Genomic DNA, 26,025 nt, shown 5'->3' with positions numbered 1-26,025 from the left:
CGGTGTTGCTGCATTTGGAAATGCTTGCATCTCAGCAGCAGCCCTTGTACTAGACTGCTGTAGGAGAGGGAGGGGGCAGATGTCTGAGGGACTCTTGTCTTTGAGGCCATCATTTCAGACATTAGTTGAAATTCCATATTCTTGACCTTCATACATTCTTTAATTATGAATTCCTAGCAGTCATAATTTGTAAAAAGCATATGGACAAATCCCCTAATGACAGATCAGAGATGATTAACTTAAAATATTTAATTCAACTCAGAAGAACCAAAGATGAAATATCTTCTTCCTTCCTCTCCCTCTACCCCTATACCAGCAAGCCTGGCTTTTTCTAACAATATCCTTAAGTTAGAGAAAATGCAAATGAAGCTTTGGGGATTCAACTTACAATGAAAATATTTTGCAGCTGTTATGGCTAATTTGACAATAAATATGAACATCAGTAATTATCTTAATATATTTCTTGAATAAGAATCTTAGAGGTAAGAAAATATTGCCTCCAAAGGCTCCTGCTGATGGGCTACGTCTTCAGATGTATTTCATGTCTGGAATTGACCCACTTTCTTATGAAAATGATCACCAGTATACAACTCGAAGTTAGTGTTTAGGTGCAGCTGAGCTCCCTGGAGCACCCCCCCGCCACTTAGTTTTCTGTGCAGAATTAGTTTCAGTTCTGCTGGCCAGTCTGAAAAAAGCACTTAGAATGGTATTTGTTAGACATAATTTACTACTTTTATTTTTACAGCTTTTATGCTGTCAAGATTTATTTTTTAAGTGCCCGCCATATTTCAAGAAGTGGGCATACCAGAAGGAGTAAGACAAAGTCCCTATTCCACCCACCCAGCTCTCCATGACAACTTATAGATAATTACAACATATTGAGAAGCAGATACAACATATTGACAGGGTTATGTCCAGAATGCTATGGAAGCTCAGAAAAGAGCATCTAAAACTTGCTTTAAAGAAATGTACAAGTAGCCAGGAATGGTGGCACACACCCACCTGTAGTGCTAGCTACTCAAGAGGCTGAGTGGCAGGATCACATGAACCCAGGAGTTTGTGGCTGCAGTAAGCTATGATCAGTCACTACACCCCAACGTGGGCAACACAGCGATCCTCCCACCTCAGCCTCCTGGGTAGCTGGGACTACAGGCACACGTTACCACACCTGGCTAATTTTTTGTATTTTTTATAGAGATGGGGTTTCACCATGTTGCTCAGGCTGGTCTCCAACTGCTGGGCTCAAGCATCCACTTCTTGGCCTCCCAAAGTGCTGAGATTACAGGTGTGAGCCACTCTGCCTGGCCCAAACATGATTTCTATGCTTTGATAATTGACTTCAACCTTGGTACCTACAAGAAGATAATGTATTCTAGCAAACATTTTTTTAAAACATAGGGTTTGCCAAAACAGTGTGCTCTAAAAAGAAATCAATGCAATGGCTGATCTAAGAAATCTTAATTATTTCCTTAATTAATTCAGTAGTCAGAGCCCTGAAAGAATTAATGACCCATTCACCGAAGTCATTGTGATAATACTCGATTTAAAGATAGCTTTTCAACCTGTTCTCCCAGCCTCCTTGCTGAACGGAAATTGTCCTCCATTCCTAATTCTCATTCATGCCCCTCTTCAAATTGGTCACTTAAATACTATTTATTCTGCCACCTAAATATTGATTTAATTTTTATCCTCACTGCCCTTATCTTATTGCCTGTTATAGCTCACCTGTATTGTTACAGTGATTTCCCGGCTAGTTCTTAGCATGGTATACACAGCCCTTCACCATCTGGCCTTTGTTTACCTCTCCATATTGATCTGCAACCGACGTCCTTGTACCAGGGCAGCTACTTGAAATTCCTAGAACATGCTCTAGACATGATGGTCTCACTCCCACCAAACTACCCCTGTACCTTGTACATACCTCTGTTATAACAGCTATCATCCCATTGTAATTTGGGAGATAATCTCCCCTTCCCAAAAATAAGGTTCACTTCCTAATTAATGGATAGTCAAGGGAATCATTCTATCATTTCTCACCTCTAGAGTCTCCCTGGGCGGGAAGAATGGGTACAAGAAATAGGGCCCCATTACTTTCTTGGAGTGCAGGGATGACTTGAATGCACTGAGGAGGCTGCCCCAGAAACTGTTCATTGACTGCATCTTGCAGTCTGATGCCACGCGCTTTTTTAAGCATCTTTTTTTGTTGTTGTTTTTTGTTTTGAGACAGAGTTTCGCCCTGTCACCCAGGCTCTGGAGTGCAGTGGCTCGATCTGGGCTCACAGCAACCTCCACCTCCCAGGTTCAAGCGATTGTCCTGCCGCAGCCCCACGGGTGGCTGGGATTACAGGCACCCGCTACCACACCTGGCTAATTTTTGTATTTTTAGTAGACACAGGGTTTCACCCTGTTGGCCAGGCTGGTCTCAAACTCCTGACCTAAGGTGATCCACCTGTCTTGCCTCCCAAAGTGCTGGGAGCACGTGAACCACCGCACCTGGTGCTTTTCTAAGCATCTTTGACAAATGAAAAAGAGCACCCCAGCCTGGCACAGTGGCTCACACCTGTAATCCCAGCACTTTGGGAGGCTGAGGTAAGTGGATCACTTGCACCCAGGAGTTTGAGACCAGCCTAGGCAACATGCTGAAAACCCGTCTCTACGAAAAAACAAACCAACATTAGCTGGGCCTGGTGGCACATACCTGTAGTCACAGCTACCCAGGGGGCTGAGGTAGGAGGATCAATTGAGCTCAGGAGTTCAACGCTACAGGGAGCCATGATTGTGCCACCACACTCCAGCCTGGGTGACAGAGTGAGAACCTATCTCAAAAAGATAAAAATAAATATATACATTAATTAATAAAAAAGAGCACCCCAGAGAACAACTATAAGACACTCTACCTGGGGAGAAAATCCCACAGAGCCAAATGAACTTGTCAATGGTGCATCTTTTTACTGAGGCAGCAGCTTTTCTTGTCTTGAACTGATGACTTCTTTTGGCACATGCATGTCATGCTGAAGATTAGGGAGATCTGGAGTGTGGAAAGGAAGAACAAGATTAATAACAGCCTTTGGGGAATATAGAGAGGGTGTATATAACCTTTCATGTTATCCCTGGCACCTGCCTCATCAGCTCCCCCATCTGGGGGATTTGGGATTGGTTATCCACTGATATTTAATCTCCAGGATATAGAAATTCAGAAATGTTCTGATCAAAAACTAAATCTATTGGCTGGGCGCAGTGGCTCACACACCTGTAATCCTAGCACTTTGGGAGGCCGAGGCAGGCGGATCACCTGAGGTCAGGGGTTTGAGACCTGCCAGGCCAACATGGGGAAACTCCGTCTCTACTAAAAATACAAAAAAAAAAAAAAATTCGCCAGATGTGGTGGTGCATGCTTGTAATCCCAGCTACTCGGGAGGCTGAGGTTGGAGAATTCCTTCAACCTAGGAGGCGGAGGTTGCACTGAGTCAAGATCGTGCTACTGCACTCCAGCCTGGGTGACAGGGTGAGACTCTTCTCCAAAAATAAAATAAATTAATTAATCTATTAAGGATGAGTGTGGTGTCATTAAGAAAAAAAAAATCTAAAAAGAAATCTGGCTTTAAATGCTGCTCATTTTTTGCTTCATAATCTTCAAATATTGTTGGCTAAGTTACTAGTTTCTGTTAAATTTTGAGGCTTTCCCTCTTTGTGTACCTTCTTGGAGAAGCCCAGCCTCTATACTGTTTTCAACAGGAGTGGTGTTCTGGTTGAAGCAGGCCAATAGTGCCCAGGTCTAAGGAATCCAAAGAGTTCAGAAAAGAATTCAAGCAATGGGCTGTATATATGTGCATAGCTACCAATTTATAAATATAGTCAGAGGACTATAAAGGTAACCCAAAGCTGCATAGAAGGATGGAGCTGTAGGTTGCTTCTGCAGCAGCTATATGAGAAAATAAAAAAAGAGTCTAGCGTTTGGAAAGAATGTGAGCTTTGGAGCAAGGCAGCATGGATTTGAGTCCCATGTACTAGTTGTGTTGTCTTAGGCATGTCATTTAACCTCACTAAGCCTTTGTTTCTCTTTATAAAATGGGGTTAATAGAAACTTAACTTGTGAGATTGTTGTTAGCATTAGAGATAATGTTTGTAGAATGCTTTGCACATGGTAGGCTTTTTTTTTTTTTTTTTTTGAGATGGAGTCTCACTCTTTCGCCCAGGCCAGACTGCCAGTGGCGCTATCTTGGCTCACTGCAAGCTCTGCCTCCTGGGTTCACGCCATTCTCCTGCCTCAGCCTCCCGAGTTGCTGGGACTACAGGCACCCACCACCGCACCTGGCTAATTTTTTGTATTTTTAGTGGAGACAGAGTTTCACGTGTTAGCCAGGATGGCCTCCCAAACTGCTGGGATTACAGGTGTGAGCCACCATGCCCAGCCTGCACATGGTAGTCTCTTAAGAAATGGTAGTTATGATTTGGAGTTTCTGTCAAGAGTGGTGTGATGGATGCTAATACTCCACCCAGGTCCCCACTAGGGGTCCTGTTGGCAGTGGTCAACATTCAGTTACTGCTTGAGACAAGCTTATAAAAGACTTGGCTATCTTGGCTTAACTTGAAACAACTCTAAAGGGCCATTCTGGCTCCAGATCTCCCCATGGTCCAACCAAGTCAACACTAGGCCCACATGGCAGCTTAGCTTCTCCCTCTGCTCACTCCAGCTTTCTCCTCCTCTTTTCCATGGATGTTGTTCCCAAGAGCACTTTTTTTTTTTTTTTTTTTTGTGACAGTGTCTCACTCCGTCACCCAGGCTGGAGTGCAGAGTGCAGTGGCGCGATCTTGGCTCACTGCAACCTCAGCCTCCCAAGTTCAAGCGATTCTTCTTCCTCAGCCTCCCTAGTAGCTGGAATTACAGGCACATGCCATCACGCCCAGCTAATTTTTGTATTTTTAGTAGAGACAGGGTTTTGCCATGTTGGCCAGGCTGGTCTTGAACTCCTGGCTTTAAGTGATCCACCTCCCAAAGTGCTGGGATTACAGGCATGAGCCTCCATGCCTGGCCGAAGAGCACTTCTTAATAAACATCCTTCATGCTAAACTCTGTCCCAGAGTTTATTTCCTAAGGAATCTGACCTGTGACAAATGATAAGGCCGGTAGCCAATTCTGTGTTATCATTTATCACCCATTGATCTGAAGCCCAATGATCCTATGCCATCTTGGCTAGGTGTCAGGATGTATTTTAGAAAGACAGGCAAAACATCAGAAAAACTGTAAAGAGAAAAATCTTAGAAAAGTAGCACTTTCCTATAGAAAGGCATTTGATAATTTCCAAAAGTTAAAAACATCGTAAATCCTGCTCCACATGACCCCAAGAGCATGGAAGTATTTTTTAGCATCAATTTCCTAAAAATAACTTGGCTATGAGGTTCACATCAATATAATTAAGCAAATGTAATTATTAGTTTTTTCCAGTGTTGAGCTTTTAATTCCCTTTCCAATGGCAAGGACCCAGTTAGCAATCATCCTGGAAGCAAAGCCATTTTACTGCCCGTGACTGTGTTGGTTGTATAAGAAGTTACTTTAGAACCGGGCTGTATTGTCGGCATCTTTCTGGAGTTGAGGCTGGGAGCCCCTTGTCTCACTCAGCTTCTTCCCCTTCCCTCCCTTCCCAAGTACAGCCTATGTAGTTAGAATCAGCAAACTAGATAAAAGGCAGTACCCAGCAGACCAATTCTGAAGTGAATGTCTAGAGTTAAGCTAGACTCGGATTTGGACAGGGATACCCTTACCCCAATTTGATCCTCTGTTCTTTCCTACACTGATCTCACTGGGTATTAAGAGTTGAAGACTCAGGAAGGAGGAGCTCATCAGGTAATTAGCCTGGTCATAGTCATTTAGTAATTAATCAGCAAATACTTCTTGCCCAGGCGTGGTGGCTCATGGCTGTAATCCCAGCACATTGGGAGGCCAAGGCAGAAGGACCCCTTGAGCCCAGGAGTTCAAGACCAGCCTGGGCAACATAGGGAGACCCCCCCCTTCAGAAACTTTAAAAATTAACTGGGTGTGGTGGCACATGCCTGTGGTTCCAGCTATTCAGAGGCTGAGGTAGGAGGATCGCTTGAGCCCAGGAGGCCAAGGCTACAGTGAGCAGTGATTGTGCCACTGTACTCCAGCCTGAGCCTCAGCAACAGAGCAAGACCCTGTCTCAAAACAGAAACAAAAACCCACAAATACTTCTTGAGGATCATGTACAGGGCACTGGGCTGTGAACCATGAATGCAAACACTGGACACCATGCTTCTGTGTTTCCCAGTAATGGAGAGGAGAGTGGACTTAAACATGGGAAGGTTAGCATTAGGACAGCTAAGCGGTACAGGCAGTGAATACCATGAGATCAGAGAAAAGATGGCTTTTCCCAAGTCACTTTTTCAGGTATCTCTAAACCGCGTGTCTTTGCAGCCTTGAGATAGCTCAGGTAGTGCCTTGCTCAGATTAGACCCTCAGTAGATACACATTGAATTGAGTGTTTTTCCCAATGGTTTTCCATCCACTTTTTGGCCTTCGAATAACACAATATTCAGTTGGCAGCAGATGTTAAGATTTTTTTCAGCAGTAATATCCCAACCAGTGTTGCTGTGCAGCCCTCAGCAGACTCTAGGTCTCATGTTTGTAACCTTGCTGTGCAGAGGCACAGAAGATGACAGGGATGCGCCAGAGGCCTCAGGGAGCCTCTGGGCTCAAGGTTCCTGCCTCCCCTCCACTCACTCCTACTCTTCTTGACCAAAAACTGAAGAAGGAGCAGTCACACACTTCCAGAAAACTTGCCTCCTCTGTTTGCTCTCTCCATCACACTGCAAAGCCTGGACCATGGTTCTTCCTGATGCTCTGGGGACCTGGTCATTCCCACCCTACCCCCAGTGCACATTAAGACATACATTTCCAAGCCCAAGAATTATTTATTTGTTTATTATTTATTTGAGACAGAGTTTCGCTCTTGCTGCCCAGGCTGCAGTTGCAGTGGCACGATCTCGGCTCACTGCAACCTCTGCCTCTCGGGTTCAAGCAGTTCTCCTGCCTCAGCCTCCCAAGTAGCTGGGATCACAGGCACCCACCACCACACCCGGCTAATTTGTTTTTGTATTTTTAGTAGAGATGGGGTTTCACCATTTTGGCCAGGCTAGTCTCAAACTCCTGACCACAGATAATCCGCTCTCCTTGGCCCCCAAAAGGGCTGGGATTACAGGCGGGAGCCACCACGCCTGGCCCCAAGAATTATTTATAGACCAAAAGACATCTGTTGCTGCTCAGCCACTGAAATACCACATCTGGGAGAACCTTCAGGAAACTAACAAGTTGAGGGACCCAATGGTAGTTGTCTCAAAGCACATCCACAGCTTCTGCCTCAGCCAAGTTTCAGAGGCTCTGCCTCTGGTTAAGTGAAATGAGGTTGCAAGGGACACTTTATCAGCCCCTTTCCACCTCTGTCAGTTCCTATCCCTTCTTTATCTGGACAGTTGAAGAGTTCTCAATCTTATATACAAGATCATACGAATAAATCTTTATTCCCCACCCTCACCCCAGCCAGACTGTCACCCCTAAAGCCCTCGCATATAGAAATCCAGCAGCCCCACTGCTGCCTGGGTTATAGTCCAGGAAATAGTGGGCCTGGGAAGGACAGAGGCTGGTATTAGCCTGAGGATCCACTCTGAGAAGATCTTGCAACGATCATCATTTTATGAGGCTGGAGGCGTGCATTAGATGATCTAATGGGACTTTTCCATCGCTCACAGTGGAATGTAAAATGACCAGACTCGTAGCAGGATAATAGTTTCACATAATGGTGTTCACTGTGTCAGGCCTGCTAGAGGCACTTTCTAAAACTGAATGGATTCTGTTTAGTTACTCTTTCCATTTACTTTGAGCAATGGCCCTGAGTTTTTTAGATTAATTACACTAGCGATAAACGTCTACCTTGTTAAAGCTACCCGATTACCCTTTTTAAAGAAAAAAAAAAAAACTTTTTAAAATCCTTGTTTAGGAGAAGATGGACCTGGGATGTTATTACTTTGATTGACTAATAACAGAATCAGAGGATTTTGAGCACATAAGGGGACATGAGATTATTTGCGGATACAGAAACTGAGGCACAGAAAGGGAAAATGACCTGCCCAAGAGATCACAATCAGAATGTGCCTTTTCTTACTCCCATCGCTTCCCTCCTGCATGGGGAACATGGAGGACTTGCCTCCTTGGCATGGAACTACAAGCTCAGAGCATATTTCCTATACCCACCCCAACCCTCCATGGAGGGGCAGCTGGATCCTCTCTCAGGAAAAGGAGAGAAAGGAGAAGGCTGGTCTTGACAGCCAAGACAGAATTCTGACTAAGGAGCCTTGAGGAGCGTAGATGTAGGGAGGGGACAGCAGATTGAGGTACTGGGGCACCTTCCAGCCCCACCTCCTAGACAAGAGAGCCCAAAGGCCAGGATAGGACATGTTCTGGAACAGACTCCCTGTCACTGACAGCAGATCTGGGGTGAGAAGGGGAGTTCTTTCCCTGGATTGAGTTTGATGATAACTACTGGCTTTATTTTCTGATGATCTAGTTCATAGCAAAAGTGCAGTGAGTTTTGAGCTAGTTAGCCATTGAAAATAAATGCTAATTGGAGACTCGAACTTGCAAGCCAGAGTTGGGTAGCTGCCCACTGTCATGAAAGGCAGAATTTAAAAACCTGGCAGGAAAGAGCAGTGTTTCTCTGTAATATTTAACTCACAGCCTAATGCTCTGAAGTTGGTACTCTTGGTATTTGAAAACGTGGAAGGTTAATGAAAGTGGGGTTTGTGCTAACAGAGTTGGATTGTGACAGAAGTCAAATATCTGCTTCTTTTTCCCTTATCCCTGTAGTCTTGGCTTCAAGAGCTGCAAGACCATCAGATGCCAGTAATCCCCAGACCAGCAACAGCAGCATCACCTGGGAACTTGTTAGAAATGCAAATTCCCAGGCCCCACAGCAGACCTATGAACTAGAAACCCTAGGGGCGGGGCCCAGCAATCTGTATTTTAACAAGCCCTCCAGGTGATTCTGAGGTGGACTCAGGTGTGAGAACCAATGGTCCGGAATATGGTATGCTTCCTAATTTGCTGTTTATTAAGGAAAGTCAGCCTTCTGAGTGAGCTAGCTGTCTGCCTCCTATCTTGCCTCCTTCTCCTCTTCTCCTCCACCACTGGGACAACCACTATTGGAAGATTTGGGGTTTGTCCTACTGCTTTCCTAGGCCTCAGTATTTGTACAGGAAACTGTCTCTCCACCCATCTGTCTGGCTCCAGGCCCCAGCTGTCTCACTCCTCTCCTGGGACTCTCACTGTTGTTCCAGTGAGGTTGTTTCTACTTAGTGCTGGGAAGGGAGGCATAAACCTGGCTTTTGTTCCTCTAGTGGGACCACAGATCAAGGCAGACCATGGAACTCTTCTTCAGAGTTCTGCTTGCTGTGACAAGGGGCTTTCAAGGGAGGCCCTGGCTGTCCTTCTCAGGAGAAGCAGTGAAAATGACTTGTCTGGTCCTGGGATAGGATGCCAGCAGCTGTGTGTGACTGGGCATGCTCTGGGGAAGTTGGGGCTTCAGACAGAGAGCTGTGGGCCCTACTTGCCCATCCCTCTTTCATTTATCTGTCAATATCCTGTTGTGCAGTGCCCTGGGGAATCCCAGGGGGAAGAGTCGAATGCTGCCGGTAGCTCCCATAGGTTTAACTACAGAGGGAACCTGTTCTGTTTTTTGAGGGAGATCAGGGCACTGGGTTAATTTCTTGAAATGTATTTTGCCAAATGCTTTTTTTCTTTTTATTCTAATTAAAGCTAAGGCATTAAAAGGTATAGTGTCTATTGGAATTGTGTCATATCTTATTCCCCTTACTCAGCTCCTCCTTTCTAGGGAGCATGTCAGGAGCCTGTCACAGAAGCTCTGCCTTTGTCTCTGTGGCACTGACTAGAAGCTGCCAGGCTTCTGAGGGGATTTGGTTTGATTACATATATTTGATATTTTCTACTCTTCTGATCTGATCAGGAAAAAAATAGCCTTGGGTAAGAAGACGACGCAGATTTGTACTTTAAGAGCCACTTCGGGCATATTTCCAAAATGGTAGCCACTCCCAGATCTTGGGACACTACAAGGTGGACATGTAGCCAAGATCTGTTCATGCATTCTTGTCCAGGGAGGACAGGCTTCTGTTCTTGAGTGCATTGACTCATTGCTGAGGCCTTGTGCATTCAAGTCCATCCATCCTGGAGGAAGAAGAGGTCATAAGAGGCTGAGGAAGTTGGCACGAAAACTCACAGGGTTTTTATGTATATTTTGTGTCTTGATTTGAGCCCCACAGTCATCCTTAGATGTAAGATTAACTCTGTTTTATAGATAAGGAAGTACTTGAAGCTCGAGTACATTAAGGGATGGGTCTGAGATCACAAGCTGAGAAGTGGCAGACCAGGGCCTTGACTCTAAGTCTACTTAGTGCTCGTTCTCAAAGCCTTTGCCTTCCCAGAGCTCTTCCCCTTTCTGCTCCCTGTGCCTCAACTTCTAAGGCACATGAGTAACCTGATAGGAGAGTTGAAAAGGAAACTGCACCCAGACTGCATTCAGGTCTCAAAGATCCTGACCTGTTTACTAATGAAATGTGTCTACCTCAGGATCTATCACATATGTTGGCACTAGCCAGTAAACAATTTTTTTGTGAAGAGGAGGGAAATAATCAAAGAGTTATGAGGACCAGTGAGTTTATCATATTTCTCCTGACCTTGGCCACCCAGGATACTCCCTAAAACCCCAGAAATTCCCAATTTTGCCAAACATGCATTTGTCCTTTGGAAAAAAAAAAAAAAAGAAAAAAAGAAAAAAGCAGCAATAAAATGAGTTGTCAAACTGTCCTTAGGGTTGGAGCAAGGGGAAGTCAATCTTTCCCCAAATTCTAGATTTTCTCTACAAGTTATTTGAAGCAGCGTTGTATGAGAAGTGCAGCTGTATTAGAGAATGTGTGTGTGTGTTGGGGGTGGGGAGCGGGGGGTGTAAGTGTGAGAGATAGAGAAAGAGAAGAGAGAGAGAGACAGAGAATAGAGAAAGAGAATATGAGCTTCACAAATACAAAGGAATGAGTTTTTTCCTAACAAGCCTGGCTGAGTTTCCAGTAGTTCTGCAGCTGTGACATGACTAGTCCACTGAGATATTCAGCACTGGTTGGAAAAATACAACTAAAATTTATTCAATCAATAGCAAGATGCAGTGATGCTTTTAAGAGTCACCTTACTTGTAAAAGTGGCTTCACCAAAGATAGGAAAGATGAACGAGTTGTCTGCTTTTCTTCAGACCTGGCTCTGTTTTTCTTTTTCTTTCTAGACACTTCACAGAGTACAAAGATTTCATGTAGAAATGAAACACCTTGTCTCTTGAAGCATCACCATTGATATCTCAATAAGACTAGCCCTCTTCTTAGCCCTGCTCTTACAAGCTGTACAACAGCAGGTTTGAAGTTCTGCTCAGAGGGTCTTAATTGCCCTTGTTGAGTCTGCTTTGGGCCATCTGTGCCGACAGAACACTTAGTCCTCCCTCCCATGACATTTCCTTGCGCACGGTGACCTCCATGTTCCAGACTGAATGTGATTTCCCCGCCCCACGTGCATGTCCTGCGTGTCACACCATGTGGCAATGAGCAAAGCCAGTTCTCTGACCCAAGTGAGGACTGCCAACAGGGCTCCCTGCAGCACTGCACCTGGCATCTGAACCTAGAGATATCTGTGTGGCTTGAAAATCCACAATCATGAAATCACCCCAACTCTCAATTTGCATGTAGAAGGGGGTTGTTGGGGCAAAGAAGTTGCTGTATTTAAGGATTTGAAAATCCTTAAATAAAAGAAGTTGCTGTATTTAAGGATTTGGTGAGAACAGTGGCTAAGAAGCACTGATCCTCTCTCCTTCTGAGCTCTGATTTCCCTCCACTTTGGGGCCTCGCCACTCCTCCAGGAGCCACATGGTTACCTGGCCCCACAGCAGCCTCCTGGCACTGTAGTCTAGATACCAAGAGCCTGCTTGGGCCCCATTCTTCCCAGTCTGATGGCTGAGTTCTGACAGTAGGAAACAGAAGGGAGTACCTGGGTAGGAGTGAGCTATGGCCCTGCCACATTTGTGGTGACCTGCTACTCAAGAGAGTATTGCTTGCAGATGGACGTCTCTGCATTTCCCCCTGGAATGAGCTTCTTAATCTTCTCCCAGAGTGAGCTGGCTGCTCTTCTAGCTGCAGCCTTAGCAGTTCCTGGACAGATTTCGTTGGTTTACGACTAAGCAGGAAAAGTGAGCTCCTGGGCCAAGAGCTCAGCAGGGGTTCCCTCCCTTCAAAGAAAGTGTAAAGAAGGTGCTGAAGTTAGGGAATCTGGGGCTCTGCTGTTAGCACTTGTGCCCCACACCCTCCCTCTGCCTCAGAAAGCTGGGCTGGGTGTAGCATGTGACCACAGAGGCAGCGACTGCACCCCAAAAATTAATTCACACTTTTCTGCTCAGCTCACTAATGCCATGGCCCTGAGAAGATGACCTACTGTGGCTGTTCCTCTGTAACATTAAAGTGCTTTTACACAGCATCTGCTCTGGAACCTGGCAGACATCGGCATGCCACTCATGCCCTCACACCACTGATAAGGAAAGCAAGGAAGTCTTTGGCCTACAAGAAATTTAAATATAAAGTTAAGCTAGAATGCAGGCTGAGATGCCATCCCATCCCTGGTGCCTGTTTCTTCCCTGGCAGGCCTCCAAGGACAACTCGTTCGACTGTTGCCCTTCCTCCAGGGTGCCTAGTCTCAGTGTGGCTTTCTTCCACCTCTGGACTCTTGTACTTTGGGCTACAGGTGCTCACTTTCTGTAATCCCTCCATTTTACCTCTGCCTTCTCTAAGGGCCCGTGAAACCAAGACCAGCTACCCTTTAACAGATTGTGAACCAAGATCATAGCATGTAGCCAGGAGGAAGTTGGAATCACTCTTACCCTCTGCTAGACTCAACTTCATTTGCACTTGCTTGTGAGGTGCTTATGTGCCTCACAAGTAAGCAGGATTGAATAAAGTGGAGCCTAATGAGTGGGGCTTTCTGCATCTTGGCTTCTCTCATCAGGGTGCTGCATGCCAGAGAGCCTGGGATTAACCTCATCCATGATGGGTTAAAATAAAGCTCCTCTCCTGCCCATGGATATCGACGATGAGACAGAAAATGCAATTAACCTTGAATAGTTTAGGTCACTGGCCCAAGCTTGCTTACTGCTTGCTGCCTCAGTCCCTTCCCTAAAGAATAGGCAAACCATAGAGAACCAGAACCAGGCGTTCCAGGGAGGAGCAAAAATAGGAATTATCTCACCCTCAGAGCTGCACAGTGATTCCAAGAGGCTCGTGAATCATTCTGTGCACCATATAGAGAGAATAAATGGGTTGTACCTATATGCACTAGTATTTTCAAGTATGTATAGGCACTGTTGTGGTTCATAAAATATAAATTTATTTTTTAAACGAGTGCTTAATAAGTTATTTTGATCCAATAATGTCTTTGGGAAGAGAATAACCTCAGAAGTAGCTGCAGGGTGAGGATTTGGGTGCTGTGCCTCAGCTCACTTGTCCTGAAGATAAATGTCCTCAGGCTTGGAGCTCTGACTTTGTGACTAAACAGTAATCACCTGTCAGCGCAAGTGCCTGTTTCTCCAGTATAATCAATGGCACAGCATTCAACGCACAGTTTAGCCACAGTGCCAGGGCACCTGCAGGCAAAGGGAAGGGAAGACGGCTTTGCCATCTCATCAAAAGAAAAGACTGTCACAGAATATTCCAGAAAACCCTGGACTTAGGACTGGGAGACCATGGAGAGGGTATCCCAGGACACAGCTGGCATCAGAAAGTGCAAGGGGCCCCACAAGCCCAGGAAGTTGTAAAATTCCTAAAATCTTGCCCCTGCCATTGGCTTGTAGGGAGCCCATCATGATGGTTCAGCTGCAAGTGATTTCACCCAGTGCTGCCTCAGGCCACTCCACCAGCCACAGGTGTGAGTACCTCAAAGGAAGGGCTTTGTCGCAACCCTCTGTGAAAGGTGCCTCTGCAGCAGAGCTCTAAGTTGATTCTACCTTTGCATACCTGCTGGGGATTTAAATTTCATGGAATTCTGTGTCTACCTCTTTCCTCATTCCCCTCACCCCCACCCCAGCCTTGGAGAAAGAGCAAAGGAAGATGCTTCTCTTCATTAGTCTATGCAAGAGCCCTGCAGCTCAAAACAATGTATCTAACACTGGTAACTGGTAAATGGGAACTTGAGGGAACTATGTCTTCACGGTGGGGAAGCAGGGGGATTCACCAGGTGCCGAAAAGTAACCAGAAAAAGGTCTTTTTTATGTAGCTCTAGGGAATGGGTAATGGGATATGTCCTTATTTCCTAACTACTCCAAGAGAAAAGCCATGCTTCCTTTTTCTTCCTGTGAAATGGAAGAAATCTGAAGTTGGATCTACTAAGTTCAGGGTTCTTACCAGCTAAGAGCCTTACAAGTGCATCTGAGCTCGCAGCCCATGAGAATGAGTTGTTTTATGGAAGGCAGGATTCTTATTAAAAGTCCATATGATTTCCATCACAGAAGCATGTTTTCCCTATAGCTATCTCTATCCCATTGCTAATCTGGTTGTTGTATGTATGGAAGCAAACTTCCTCAGCCCGTAAAACTCACATCATACTGTAGTAGTGTTTGTGAAAAATTTTTTCATAAAAAAAAAAAAAAACAGCTGATCACAGTGTAATAGCCAGCTTGGTGCAAAGTAAAATTTGTAGAGAAAAACAATGAAAATATGCTACTGTCTCTCACTGTTCCATTTCAGTTGCTCTGAGAGAGATAATAGTATAGGATATGCTGCATGGGATAGAGTTGAACATGTTTCCTGTGCTCCCAGAGAACCTGAAATACTTCTTTAAGCTCTTCTCACTCTCCTGGCATCAGTGAAGAAGTAGTTAATAGGCCCTGCACAAAGAAAGTTCTGACGGAGTCCTTTGAAAGACCTGGTTTGTGGCCCACCATCCAGAAGTCCCAGCATGATTCATAATGAGTCTCTGTCCTGAGAGTCACTCCTTCCTGTGGGGAACCAAAGACAGGGGGAATAGTGCATGCGAGTTCAGGCTTATGTTGTGAAAGGGAGTGTGAGGCTAGCAGAAGTGATACCGGTGGGCTGGGGGAGGTCCCCAAATGCCAGTGAGACCTCCACCCCAGCTGGTGTCCAGGCTCTTGACACCATTGAGAAGATAAGAATTCTTTCAAGGAATTCGGGGAAGAGTCAGAAAATAGTAAAAGTACAGAGATTTATTGAGATTTATTGCAAAGGGCAAAGTACACATTCAAGAAAAGGGAGCGCGTAGGCGTCCTTGAGAGAGTCGCTCAGTGGGGTTTGGGGTTTCTGTCTTTATGGGTTTCTTTAACCAAGGGGTGCAATATTAATGAAAATTCTTGGGAAAAGGTAGAGATTTCTCATAATTGCAGTGGCACCTATTTTTACAGCAAATATGGGTGGTCTTGGAACAGTCCTGGCGCTGGTAGGTATGTGATCTAGTATGTTAATGAGTTTATAGTGAGGTCCTAGGAGAAACCTAGGTCAAATCCAGCCACACATTGGGTTCAGTGGGTCTTCGCTAGCTTGGTCCATGCCCTGTTTTTCAGGGTCTTATCAGCCCATAGCCTCTAGTCATGTGAAACTGCTGTCTGGAATTTTTATTCTCCTGTGACCACCCTGTATTATTCCTGTCTCAGAAGAGGAGGGGTGTTGCCCACATGTTGCCTCCTTCTGTAGTTGAGCTGTCTACTCTCCTATTCTTCCAGCTCCTGCAAGGACAAACTTCTTAACATAACTGCCTCGAGATTAGCATCCTGCCCTAGTTCTCCTTGGATAGTATGGGGTGAGCTAGCAGAAGGGGAAGAGGTGAGGTGTAAACCTTTTGTGAAGGTCTTAAAAATATGCTCATTCTTGGGGCAGGGCCAGGCCCTTCTGTAATTACCCATGGCCTTGGGCCTTGGCACAGGAGAGATCTTTGGATCTTATCTTACAACCTCAATTTGTGAGGCAAACGTGATAACCACTACACTACAGAAATTCCTCATACAACCTCAATTTGCATGCAAAATTAGACATAGACCCGCCAGAGATGATCATCTGAACTGAGCTGCAGAGACCACTGGGGACAGGCCAGCGATGGATGCTGTGCAGGCTCCAGATGTTTTGACAGTTTCCTGCAAGTCATTCTCCTCCCACTTCACCCCGGCATCCAGGCAGGTCTCTGAAGTAGAAGGTTATGGGTTATAAACAGCCTAGCTTTTCACCATTTTGTGAAATCTTTTAGCCAACCTTTTCCCTTCTATTCATTCGGTAATTTATTCAACAAATAATTATTGAGGACCTGCCTGCCATGCATCAGGCCCTGTGCTAAGTTCTGGGGGAAGGCTTCTGACCTCATGAAAATTACAGTCTAGAAAGGAAGCAGATAGTAAATTAATAACTAAACAAATCAACAAGATAATTACAGATTGGTATAAGTGCTATGAAGGACATAAATGGCAAAATGAGATGGAAAGTAACTGGGAAGGGCTATACTATAGGGAAAGGCCTCTCTGAAGAGGGGACATTAGAGCTGAGTCCCCAAAAAATAGGAGTGGCTGCAGAGAGCAGCAGGAAGAACATTCCCGGCAGAGGGAATGCAAAGACAGTGGCAGAAAAGCCCTGGGGAGTTCAGAACGGAAAGGCCATGGCTGAAGTATAATGAGAAAAATGATTTTGAGTGAGTGCAGAGAGAAGTCAGGAGCCAGGCTATATAGGGCCTGGGACGCCATGATCAGAGTTTTCATTTTATTCTGAGAGCAAAAAGTATTAAGAAAAGTGAGTAACATAAAGATCATTGTATGTTCACTGCCACATTGTTTGTAATAGCAAATTAGAAACAAATGTCATCAATATGGAACTGGGTAAATAATTTTAGATTCATTGCAGTGATATGCAGCAGTTAAAAACTGTGAGGCATATCTATATATATTGCCATAGAAGGATTTGCAAGATACCCTAAGTGGGAGAAAAGAGCTTAAAAATATGTTACAAAATGTATTTTTAAAAGAGGAGATGTATATGTATGTAGGTTTGCCTGTGTATAAAACATCACACAAAGGATATACAAGAGGGCTGGGCATGGTGGCTCACACCTATAATCCTAGCACTTTGGGAGGCCGAGGCAGGCAGATCACCTAAGGTCAGAAGTTAGAGACCAGTCTGACCAACATGGTGAAACTCCTTGTCTACTAAAAATACAAAAATTAGCTGGACGTGGTGGCACATGCCTGTAATCCCAGCTACTTGGGAGGCTGAGACAGGAGAATCGCTTGAACCTAGGAAGCGGAGGTTGCAGTGAGCCGAAACTGCACCACTGCACTCCAGGCTGGGAGACAGAATGAGACTCCATCTCAAAAAAAAAAAAAAGGATATACAAGAAGCTGATAACAGTTGCTTCTGGGGAGAGGAACTGGGGCACAGGGTGGCCAGGATGGAAGGGAGACTTACTGTTCCTTTTGTATGTTTAAATATCCTACAATGTGCCTGATCACTTATTCAGCAAGAAAGAGGTGATGTCTAAATTGTGGACACCCTCATTGCTGTACGGAGAATGGACTGAAGAGGGCAAGAGCAAAGGCAGAAGATCAGTTAGAAGGCTCTGGCAGTGGTCCTGTTGAGGGATGGTGGTGGCTTGACCTATGGTGTTGGTAACAGAGAGGAAGAGAAGTGAATGGATTCAAGATTTACTTTAAAGGCTCAGTCAGCTGGGCCTGGTGTAATTATTGCTGTATACCACACTGACATTCCCTACACCCACAGTTTAAGAAAGCTCTCTGCATTTGAGATGGGAACTGGGCTTACCTGACTCTATCCTGACTTCTCTGACATCTTTGTGGTGGGAAGGGTTCTTGGGCTCCTTCCAGGTGCTAAAAGCCTCTGGATTCCAGACAGTGAGTGATGTATCACAATGTGGAGGACATAGTTATGGACACTCACCCCTTTCATAGACACGTGCAACAGTTACAAACAACTTTTAATGGCTGTAAAAAAAAAACAAAGTTACACTGAAGAAGCCCACTCATTTCTCAATGGAGCTTTCTTTCTTTGCAGAGAGATGCCAAAGGCCAGTACCTGTTTGACCTTCTTTGCCACCATCTGAACCTACTTGAGAAAGACTATTTTGGTATCCGCTTTGTAGACCCAGATAAGCAGCGGGTAAGTCAATATTCAAAGCACAAAAGGAGGAAAGGGCTAGTCAATAAGCCTGAGGTCTTGAACTGTCATTCATATTCAAAGTCAAGCTTCAGGAATCAGGGACCAACCAGACCCTGCAATTGGATGTCATCTCTTCAAATCATACCATTAGACCTGGAAGGCACCTTGGCTGGAGCTCACCTGGAGAAGCTTGTCATTTTACAGTTGCTGAAATGGCAGGCTAGGGAGCTTAAATGATTTGCACAAAGTTGGAGGCAGAGCAGCTGGGCTGGAGTTGTGGTCTCGGAGCCCAGGTCACAGGGTGAGCCTGTCCTGCCCACTTTCTAGTAAGCGGGCTGAAGCACATTGTACTGGTTAGGAAAGGCCTCACCAAAGGTGCCATACCAACCCAATCTAGACGGTACAGAGACAGAGCTAAACCAGCGCGGGCCTTTCAGCACCTTGCAGATCTTGCAGTTCGTGCTCTGCTCTACACAGCGTAGGCAGCTCTGCAGACACAGGGCATTCTGATAGACAAGGGTGCTGATATTCCAGACAGATTCAGGAACAAGTCCATTATCTCAGGCCCCTGCCTATTTCTCCAGCTTCATCTCCCCAACCTGCTGTGGTCCCGCCAGACAGTAATATTTTTGCTCTCCAGATACATCATACCTTCTTTCTTTACAGAACCTTCACCTATAGAGTTCTCCTGCCTAGAATCTTCTTTTCCTCACCATTCCACACTCCACACCCTTCTTCCAGCTAACTCCTTTTCACACTTAAGGTCTTAGCTTAGACTTTTACTTCCTCTGGGAAGTCTCCCCTAACCCCACTCTGTATTAGGGATCCTCCTGTGGGTCCCCATGTGCCCTCTGCTACCCTGTTATAGCACTTATCACATCATTCTGTGATTACCTGTGTTCCCTGCAAAAATGTAAGTTCCATGAGGGCCTGGACTTTGTCTCATTCATCACTATCTCCCATCTAGCTAGCACAGGCCTACAATGTAGTTGGTGTTCAATAAATATTTTCTGAAGAAATGAATGCATGAGTGAGTTAATGACTTATAGTGTTATATTTCTTACATCCATTTGCCCAGCCTCCCAGCTTGCAGACACCTGCAGTTTCTATAACTTCCCTTCATCTACCCTTTGCTCTTTGTGGAGATGTACTCTCTGGCATCCCCACTAAAGTAGAGAGGTAATGATGGTGTTTCTTTGTTTGGTCCAAACTTTTATCCTTAAAAAGGAAGGCTGGCTATGTGCACTGGCTCATGCCTGTAATCCCAGCACTTTGGGAGGCTAAGGCAGGCGGATTGTTTCAGCCCAGGAGTTCATGACCAGCCTGGGCAACATGGCAAAACCCCGTCTCCACTAAAAATACAAAAATTAGCAGAAATCGTGGCATGTGCCTGTAGTCCCAGCTACTTGGGAGGCTGAGACATGAGAATCACTCGAACCCGGGAGGTGGAGGTTGCAGTGAGCCAAGATCACACCACTGCACTCCAGCCTGGGAGACAGAGCAAGACTCTTGTCTTAAAAAAAAAAAGGAGGGCCGGTTACTCCAAGATCTCTTCATCCCCTAGAGTGGTGGTATATGAAGAAAAAAAGGCAAATTGTATCCTGTTCATTGGTTTTTTAGTTAGGTCAGAATGTGCTTGAGGAGAATAAGAGAATATGTGGATGTGGTCAAGGTTAAAATGAGAAGGAGCTAGAGAGAGATAAGAACATGGGAAAGAGGAAAAGTAAACATTTATGGAGTTCCTACTACCTGCCAGGCTCTGCGCTGCACACAAACCTCATTCTTCCAGCTGATGTATACTGCTCACTGAGTCGTGCCAGGCACTAAGCTAAGAGCTTCACGTATGTTATTCCATCTCATCCTTAACAAAATGAGATGAGTATCCCTAATGATAATATCTGTTATCCAGATGAGTAAATAAAGTCTCAGACAAGTTAAGTAACTTGCCCCAGGTCAGTGGCAAAGCCAGCCTCGAGCTCAGACCTGTTTGATTCCAGGGCCAGTGTGGTTTCTGAGATTCCATGCTGAATGTATAACTGATAGCCTCTGAAAGTTGTGTAAATCTGTGCCTTGCGGGAGGGGTTAAGGAGAGCAGAGAGGCTTGAGAGAGTATCTGAGGATTGTAGGGAAATGGGGACCTGTAAAGAGTTGTCGTTAGTCCACTGATTCATGGTAGGGATGGAGGAGCTGAGCTCCCCTGCTCCCTCAGGGCGTAAGGGCCTAAAATAAACCTCCTTCCCTGGGTCTCAAGACAGTCTAAACCCAGCACTCACATCCATCCGATGTCAGTGATTGCTCTGCAGGAGCCTCCATGCATCTGGAAGCTCTCCTGGTCTCTCCTGGAGGAGCTGCCCTCACTCTCCTTCCCCAGGATGCCTGACTCAGGCCCAGGGCCTCCACCTTCTCTTGGCCTCTGCTTTGTACCCTTTCAAGCCCCTAGAGTCTGAAGATTGTGCCACATTGGCCCATTCACTCAGATAGAGGAGGAAACCCTCCTCTCTGAATCTTCTTTTCCTCTTCTTTTAATCCCTCCTCCCTAAGCTAAGCCCATGTTGTCTGTTTGCTAGTGAATCTGGGACCGATTTGGTCAGGCATTTGCAAAAAGCCACTCTGGCCATCACCATATTCTTGGGTTCCTCTCAAGATTTCTCTGCCAGACTCCAAATCCCATGGACCAGCTGTGACAGCTTTCCAGTCCCTTCTCACGCCTTGCTACTTTCCTCCAGCCTCAGTCCTTTCTTGAGCTCTCACTACAATAAAACTAAAATCTTCTTTCTAGCTATTGTCAAGGGGAATAGCCTTTTGTCATTCAGCTTTATCTGCCCTCTGCTGATAATGCATCTCACAGTCATTAATTTCTACCTTCCTTTATTTCTTTTAATCTATCAGTCTAATGTCTAGAAGTATTGGTGTTCTGTGTACTGAGTCCTTGGCACTGACTATGTTCTCCTCACTGTCCACAATTCCAGTGTGCTCTGAACAGATAGGCCTCCTCCGTCTTCACAGGCATACCCTGGAACCCCAGTTGTTTCTGAGCAATTTCATCTCTTGCCTTTGCCTCCCTGTGAAGCTGAGCCGTGGTGGGCCGTGTAATGTGAGAAGGGCCTCATAACCACATTGAGTGGCTATAATGAGTTGCCAGCCTCGTGGGAACTCAGATCAGTGGAAGCAGGAGAGCAGAATGTCAGTCCAGATTATCCATGTGGAGCTGACGGAAGAACTGGCTCTTAGTGGCTCCATTAACTGCATGACCCATGGCCCAGCCCAGAAGGTGATCACTGGGAATTAAGGGAGGCCAGGATGCTGACTGCAGCACCCTGGCTGCTCTCCTGCCAGAGGGAGGACTCTGCCAAGACATTACACTAAATGGAAGTAGCCAGAAAAGAAGGAAGTATGGGCCCAGTCCCTTTGCCATTCAGCAGCTACCTATTGAACACTGTGCTAGGCACTGGTGATACAGTGGTAAACAAGACTGACAGTTCTGGGCCTTCATGGAGCTTACATCTGGCAATGTTAAGCTACCTCTGGATAATCAAACCCCAATTAATAGCAGTCCTACCTAATCCTGATGAGCAAAAAGCAACAAATATCAATAATAAAATTTATAAAGGACCCATGTAGAATTAAGAAACACATATAGAATGGTTTCATTGCTTCCCCCAAACGTAAGTACCATGGGAAAATGTATTTTGCCTCTATGTCCTGCCTCCTTGAAAATCCAAGGGGAAGAGGGTACTATCCTACACGTTGGTTGTGGTTAGTTATCATTTGAGATTTAGATTTTAAAACATCGCTGGATGCCAAGGAATCCTGAGTATGTTTTCTAACACAAGGGTTGGCAATTTATGTTACTCAAAGAAAGATGGAATGTATACCAGCCATCCCTGACTTAGGAAATTTCCACTTCTCACTACTTTCTAGAGTTGCTACCAGTATCTTCTATCCCCACTCCCCTGCCAAAAAAAAGAAGAAAAAAAAAAAGCTGGTGCATAACAGAAACACACACCACCCATTAAAGTCAGTATTTCCCAACTCAACCCAGGTGGGGCTCTGTCCCCGCCACACATACATGCAGTCGCTTGTGCCTTAATCGCATGCCAAAAACATTGCTCAGAACTTTGGCACCCTGCTTTAGAAGACAGCATTTCCAGGGAAGCCCAGAAATGGCATCTGAAGCTGGAACTATTTCCCCCTTCACAGCTGGCTCCATGGGAGCTCATTTCAGAAAATCATATCACTCTTTACTCTCCAAACTTATCTTTCATAAGCTTTTGGGCTGCTTTCACCCTAGGCTACAATCTGTCTAGATTCTTAAGCTGGAGAAAACAAGTTATATTTTACAGCCCTTCTCATTAGGGTTTTCATGTTCTGTGTTCTCTGTTTCAGCATTGGCTGGAATTTACAAAGTCTGTGGTGAAACAATTGAGATGTAAGTATTCTCCATGAAAAGACTCAAGCCACACCCCGGGGAGGGTGGGATGAAACCTCCCACTTATCGCCAAGTTTTGATATACAGATATAATTTTCCACTGTTCTGAGTATAAGTTGGCCCTAAATATATGAGGGTTCTCTTCTGATGCTTCATGCTAGTGGGCAATAGAGCCCTGTCCTCTTCTGGGTGAGGGTCTTCCCTGATGAGCACCTCTTTTTCTCTGCAGCCCAGCCTCCATTCACCATGTGCTTCCGTGTGAAGTTTTATCCTGCAGACCCTGCTGCTCTGAAAGAAGAAATAACCAGGTGAGGTGAACATGCTTCCCACAGCCATTAGGACCTGTTGGAGAGCATAGGAAAGGGGGATGGTGACCTCTTAGAGCCTCTCATTTGGAGGCTAACTCTTAGAGGCAAGGAACTCTTCCTAAATATAATGACTTCTGTATTTCATTTCTACATGCTTTCTTTGCATAACCCTCAGTGCAGTCACAACAGAGTGGACTTCTTTCCTTTAAGAAGTGTGAATACTACCTCTTGAACTGGTCAGTCTCAAAGGGCTCTGGAGTAACTAATCAGAAGCATCTTTTCTTTTACCTATGATGTGGCCACTGTGGACATTTTTGGAGAGAGCTATATTGCTGCTTATTTTGGGGGTTGAAAATAGATTCCAGTGGTCTAACGGATATACTTGGAAAATGCCAAAGGCATGACACTGAAAGATAAGCTGGGAGATACTGAAGATTTAAAATCAAAATGGATAAACTCCGGTGTGCTGTTGGATCAGGTTCGTGATAAACTACTGTGGGGATCATGTTCTGTGGCAGGCAGACAGCTGCATGGAATGCATCCTGTCTCATCCAGCGCCACTTGAGGATGAGAAAGAACTTCTGTGCCCACAGCCATCCTAAAAGAGGGTCAGTGAGTGAGAGCTTCAAAGCTTCCCCAGGATTGTGTGTATCTAAGCCAAATTTACTCTGAAAGTCTCACCTCAGAGATTCAAGAACTCTACAACAGGGATGCCTAATTTTTATATTAGAAAGACCTAATTTTGACATAAGCAAAACCTTGATGTTACTTTGTAGAAGGCAGGACCATAGGTGAGGATGTGATGCCAGGGAATCCTAGAGCTGAGGAAGAGATAGCACTGTCAGCTCTAACCCCTTCCCTAAGACCTTGGAGACAGCAAAGGTGGGAATGACGATATTGCCAGCCATATAGACGGTTTATCCTGTAAGGCTTTGAGAGCCACTCCTAGATCCTTAACTGCTTGGGAAAATTCCAAAGACAGAAAAGGAGGAGGGAAGAAGGAGGAAAGAATATGGAATTCTTTTCTTATTTGAGACGGAGTTTCGCTCTTGTTGCCCAGGCTGGAGTGCAGTGGCGCGATCTCAGCTCACTGCAACCTTCGCCTTCTGGTTTCAAGCGATTCTCCTGCCTCAGCCTCCTGACTAACTAGGATTACAGGCGCCTGCCACCACGGCTGGCTAATTTTTGTATTTTTAGTAGAGACGGGGTTTCACCATGTTAACCAGGCTGGTCTCGAACTCCTGATCTCGTGACCCGCCTGCCTCGGCCTCCCAAAGTGCTGGGATTACAGGCATGAGCCACCGCGCCCGGCCAGAATTATTTTCATTTCCTGATCTAAAGAGCATGCCAGGTGAAAGGAGCAAAAGTTTCTCTAAAAGGGGAAATCAGGAAATGGGGAGAGGAGGGGGCAAGCAGCAGGAATTAGTAGTACAAAGGCAACAAGGAAGTGGGACAGGGGAGAAAAGTGGCTTCTTCGCATGGGCCCTTCACATGGGAGTTGAGGGAAATCCTCTTCAGGAAGGCTTGTTTCCTGCAGATGCATAGGGCAGCGTGTGCCCACCTACTCTGAAGCACTGAAGACAGTGAAGAGTGTAGCTAGAACCAAGTCTCATGTCTCTTACTAGGCATAGAAGCTCCAGGCTCTGCTCATCTATGTGGAAGTGGAGGTGGCTCTTGCTTTGCTTCAGAAAACCAAATCCATCCAAATCATAGACACCCTAAGGCTTTAGGTAGGTGAGTAAGGGTAGAACCACTATGTTTAAAATTTCAGGCCAGGTGTGGTGGCTCACACCTGTAATCCCCGAACTTTGGGAGGCTGAGGCGGGCGGATCGCCTGAAGTCAGGAGTTCGAGACCAGTGTCGCCAACTTGGTGAAGCCCCATCTCTACTAAAAATACAAAAATTAGCTGGGCCATCACGTCTGTAATCCCAGCTACTCGGGAGGCTGAGGCAGGAGAATCACTTGAACCCGTGAGGTGGAGGTTGCAGTGAGCCAAGATCGTGGCATTGCACTCCAGCCTGGGTGACACAGCGAGACTCTGTCTCAAAAAAAAAATTTTCAGGAGTTTTGTTAAAATATCACTAGCCTGCCCCACTTATGATCTCCAGAGTGTTTGCCTTAGCTCTGAACTTCTCTCTGTCTCTGCTAAAAGAGGTACTGGTGCCAGGGCAGACCCCAAAGTTTGTACTCCTGTCTACATATTGGAGCAAACCTAACACGTCTTTGTTGTCCACCTCACTGGACCAACAGTGGGGATGAGAAGGAGCAGCCAGTGAGAGCACCACAGACACATGGCTTTCCAGTTTGATTAAAGGACTGGAAATGTATGGTTATGTTGGCCCTTAGGAAGAGCTCTTAATAATACAATTTTCCACCAGGCGCCGTGGCTCACGCCTGTAATCCCAGCACTTTTGGAGGGCGAGGTGGGTGGATCATCTGAGGTCAGGAGTTTGAGACTAGCCTGACCAACATGGTGAAACCCCGTCTCTACTAAAAAGACAAAAAATTAGCCAGGTGTGGTGGCGCATACCTTTAATCCCTGCTTCTCGGGAAGCTGAGACAGGAGAATCGCTGGAACCCAGGAGGTGGAGGTTGCAGTGAGCCAAGATCATGCCATTGCACTGCAGCCTGGGCAACAAGGGTGAAACTCTGTCTCAAAAAAAAAAAAAAAAAAAAAAAAAAATTTTCTAAATCCAGTGTCACTATCTTATATGAGTGGACAGACCTTCCTACCTAAGAAGCAGCATAGACCTGGGAGCTCAGATCTTACTTATGTCACTTGTTGGCTGTATACAGCCAAATAAGATACTTAACTTGGAAATAAGATACTTAACCTCTCTAACCTTAGATTACTCATCTATAAAATGGGGATAGTAATATCTACCTCATAGAATTGTTGGGAGATTAACCACTATCCCGGCCTCTTACACTTCTTAATACACCCACAGTGAGCCTTGCACTGAGCAAAGGCTCAATATTTCGTTGCCAGATTCATTACACAGCCCGTAGGCCCCAGG

General features: G+C 45.5%; 1 protein-coding gene across 5 annotated transcripts in view; it reads left to right on the top strand.

Moving 5' to 3' along the window:
- Positions 1–26,025, top strand: part of FRMD5 (FERM domain containing 5) — a 336,834-nt gene that overhangs the window by 261,429 nt on the left and 49,380 nt on the right. For all 5 annotated transcript variants that reach the window (XM_054452213.2, XM_054452216.2, XM_054452212.2 and 2 more), the window contains 3 exons: positions 18,166–18,270; positions 22,657–22,699; positions 22,929–23,007. In XM_054452213.2, coding sequence (XP_054308188.1) covers positions 18,166–18,270; positions 22,657–22,699; positions 22,929–23,007 — 227 coding nt within the window. The remainder of the gene's footprint in view (positions 1–18,165; positions 18,271–22,656; positions 22,700–22,928; positions 23,008–26,025) is intronic.

Source organism: Pongo pygmaeus, chromosome 16 (genome assembly GCF_028885625.2).
Source record: "Pongo pygmaeus isolate AG05252 chromosome 16, NHGRI_mPonPyg2-v2.0_pri, whole genome shotgun sequence".
NCBI classification, from domain to species: Eukaryota; Metazoa; Chordata; class Mammalia; order Primates; family Hominidae; genus Pongo; species Pongo pygmaeus.
Note: the sequence above shows the minus strand (reverse complement) of the source record. Positions and strands in the feature narration are given on the sequence as shown.